General features: G+C 40.4%; 1 protein-coding gene across 1 annotated transcript in view; it reads right to left on the minus strand.

The window, feature by feature from the left end:
* Window positions 1–3,493, minus strand: part of LOC119594047 (cell division cycle 5-like protein) — a gene marked incomplete in the record, with an annotated part of 5,844 nt that overhangs the window by 198 nt on the left and 2,153 nt on the right. Inside the window, 6 exon segments of the mRNA XM_037943079.1 lie at window positions 1–736; window positions 918–1,115; window positions 1,285–1,451; window positions 1,577–1,809; window positions 1,960–2,609; window positions 2,758–3,168. Coding sequence (XP_037799007.1) covers window positions 479–736; window positions 918–1,115; window positions 1,285–1,451; window positions 1,577–1,809; window positions 1,960–2,609; window positions 2,758–3,168 — 1,917 coding nt within the window.

Raw genomic sequence — 3,493 nt, forward strand, 5'->3', positions numbered from 1 at the left:
TTAACACATTAATTTTTTTTTCAAATCACTCTAGAATAAATAAATCTGAAAACATTATAAAAAAAAAAATCCCATCATTCGTAACTGTAATAACCTGAACCTGTCACTGAAATACTGGAACAAATACAAGCTAAAAGAATGGCCATCACAAAAGAGAACACAAGAATTGTACTTCATTTCTATAATGAGGCAAAGATGCACTTGACTTGTTGGTGATGCCTGACGATAGTCTAACAGATCAGTAATGATATTCAGTTGAAATTCAACAATGTTATTTGGATGGTTTGGATTCAGCCAATTGTCACTACCCTTGCAAGTGCATCTGCCTCCTTAAAAAAATCAGTGAGTGTAATCACTCACTGCTGGTACTGTCCCCACAACTTCAACCAATTACTTAATTTTGACTAATGTATAATGTCACTTTTCTGTCATTTGTTATCAACAAGTACCCCTTCAATTATGTAAATGTTCTCTACTTTTACTGATCTGCTACTGACTCTGCTGTTGCAGGTCCTTTTAGATCTTCAAGCCTTCTTTGCAACAATTCGAATCTCCTCTGGAGCTCTTTTTCTCTCTCTGTCTGCCTTGCAACATCCTCTGATATGGTTGCAAGTCTCCGTGGAATTGCAATAGTTTCCATCTGCTTGAGGAACGTAAATGTGGACAGCTCCAGTCTAGCGGTTTCCACCTGAGTAACAGAATCCTGGAGGCTGGCAGCTAGGGATGCAGCTCGGGCCTTTGAGAAGAATGAGAATATGTTTTATGGATTTTCTTCACCTTACATTATTTCACTTCTTGTCATTCAATCTTATTAATGCTAGTAACAATTACAATAACTGAAGATAATGAAATGAGATAAACATCTGCATAAATGGTCAATGAACAAAAATTGTCATTGATAAAATATAGAACCTTACCTGATATCCACCCATTAAAATCTTCAGCTTCTTCTCTAACTTTGCAGCAATCTTGGCCTGCTTCGCCATGTGCTGCCTGTTCTGCTCTAAGCGCTTCTCTAAAGACTCAATTCTGTCCTTTTTACTAGCCAAACTAGCCCGAGTATATTTACTCTGGCTGGGCAGGAACAACACTTGAGCCAGACATTCTTCCCATACCTGTGGAATATATAGTACACCTGTGGTTAATAAGTATTTCACTGTGAACTAATGTACAAGGATATCTGTTAAAATGAAAATAATACCCAAATTTGTTGGCATTAGCTATTCATGAACTCCTACTTATAGCAATGCAGGTTTAATCAATAAAATAAAATAACTACCAGACCTGAGAGTAAGCATCCAGGGTAAGGTCACCATGACCCATTCCCTGTTTGACAACATTCATCTCTTCTCTTAACATATCCCTAGCTTCTTCTATGTCAGATTCACCATATCTTTTGTATGGATGTCTCTCTAGATGGTCACGGTGTTGGGCCTCTGCTGCTACACTTCCTGTTGTAAAAGAGTTTAGAAGATACCATTACATGCTACATGTTAGTGATTCATTTATTATAGAAAGAGAGGATCAGTTTCACAGAATCAAGTCAAGAATTATTTTTATGGACCACCTCATTTACCTTTCCTGTTAGGAGGTCCTGTGGGTGTGTGTAATGCATCAAAGTGAAGCATTGTTACCATTTCTCTCTTAATCAACTCTTCTGACTTTTGTTGGTCTGATAAGTGCACATCAGCATGCATCGGCCTTAAAACAGATGAGTTGACTTCTTGAGGTCTGGGAAGATTTCTTTGAACTGCCTGTGAGCGTTTTTTCATTTCAGCTTCCCTACGTAAAGCAGCGTCAGCTACAGCTCTGAAACAGTAGAAAATCAATTGTTATTCATCTGAAAAGATAGAACATGAATTTTTTTTGTTTCAAATCAATTTACTCTGAAGTCAATAATTTTCTGCTACACTATTCTCCCCTGTGTCAAACAAGTAGCCTATACCTGAGCCACATTACCTTGCGTCAATATCTGCTTGATCTTCCACCATTGCCTCCCCATGCTCTTTGTCCTCCTCACCAACCTGGCCATCATCCTCAGGTACAACAATTTCAAAGTCATTCTTAGGAGCTGGAAGAGACCTAAGGCCAGCCTGAAGCGAGTCCCTCATATTCCGCTGATATGCTTTGAGAGCCTGACGATCATCAATTGGGACCAGCGCACCTTCCTCATTGATGCTTAGCTTGTCCCTAATTGGGGTTGCCCCAGGGGTGGTAGAGGGTAATGCTGACTGTTGGCCACGTGGGGTAGCAGCTATTGGAGTCCGACCTGGAGTTGTTATCTGGGTGCCCGAGGGGGTTCGGAAAGGAGTGCCTAGAACCGTGTTAGGAGTCTGAACCAAAGCTTTATTTGGCTCAACACCACCAAAATCTTGTTGGCTGAGAGGAGTGTTCATACCCCCCTTTAAAGGTGTATCCACATGCGTTAATGCCATGATATCATGTGCTCCTTGCATGACTCTGTCCATGTCTGCTGGAGTGCGAGGAGTGCGCATGGCTTGGCCTGGTGTGACTGTGTAGTCAGCTAAGAGGGCCTGAGAGGCTCCACTTCCTCCTACTTCTTCTGCTAATTCTCTAGCAGCTTCTGAAGCTTTTCCTAATTTTACAACCTGAAATGAAGAGAATACATAATTAATAAGCACATTAATAAATCCCAGTTAACAACTGCAAGCTATACATAGATCTCCATCAGTATGAAGAGTAACACCCATCTACATATATGAAAAATACTTTAACATGCACCAAGTATCATCATACCTGTTCCAGCTCCTCCTCTGATATCTGTGGCACCGAGAGCACCAATTTGCTTCTCTTAGTCTTAGCTGCATCCCCATTCTCAAAAGCTGAATTGGGAACTCCCTGTTCTTTTCGATCCTTGAGCTTCTGCTTGTCCTTCTTTCTCTCTTTATCTTCCCTTTCAGATCTCATCTCCCCGTCCAGGTGCTGCTGCCTGAGGCGCTTGAAGTTGGGTTGCATGGGGTCATACGTTTCTTGCGAGGTGTCGTAAAAGCCTGGAGCAGGTCGCTTTTCAAAGGGGATCTCATCATTGTAGTCAATACCTTTCCTCTTCTTGCGCTTCTGTGGCAAGTCAATACCAGCAGCACGCAGCTCCCTCCTTTTCTGTAAAGCAGCAAGTCTACGTGCTTCCTCCAGCTGCTTCTCTCTTGCCTGAAAATTTTAAAATTTCTTTTTACTTCTACAGTTTAAGAGCCAGTTTGGGGCACCATAAGTAGATCTGTATATATATCAACCACTACTATTTAACTGCAAGACAATAAATAACATGAGATATTATTCAAACTATCAATGGTCCCATTAACAAAAAAAGTAAAACAGATATCAAATGATATTTTTCTATTCATTTGCTTCAGTATATACACAACCACATTCAACTAATGTCCTAATCATACTAATGACCACTATGCATACACCTAAAACATCAAACAGAATAATAGACTACACTAACATTGGAGTATCTAAATACCAGCATCTA

Source organism: Penaeus monodon, chromosome 33 (assembly GCF_015228065.2).
Source record: "Penaeus monodon isolate SGIC_2016 chromosome 33, NSTDA_Pmon_1, whole genome shotgun sequence".
Lineage (NCBI taxonomy): Eukaryota > Metazoa > Arthropoda > Malacostraca > Decapoda > Penaeidae > Penaeus > Penaeus monodon.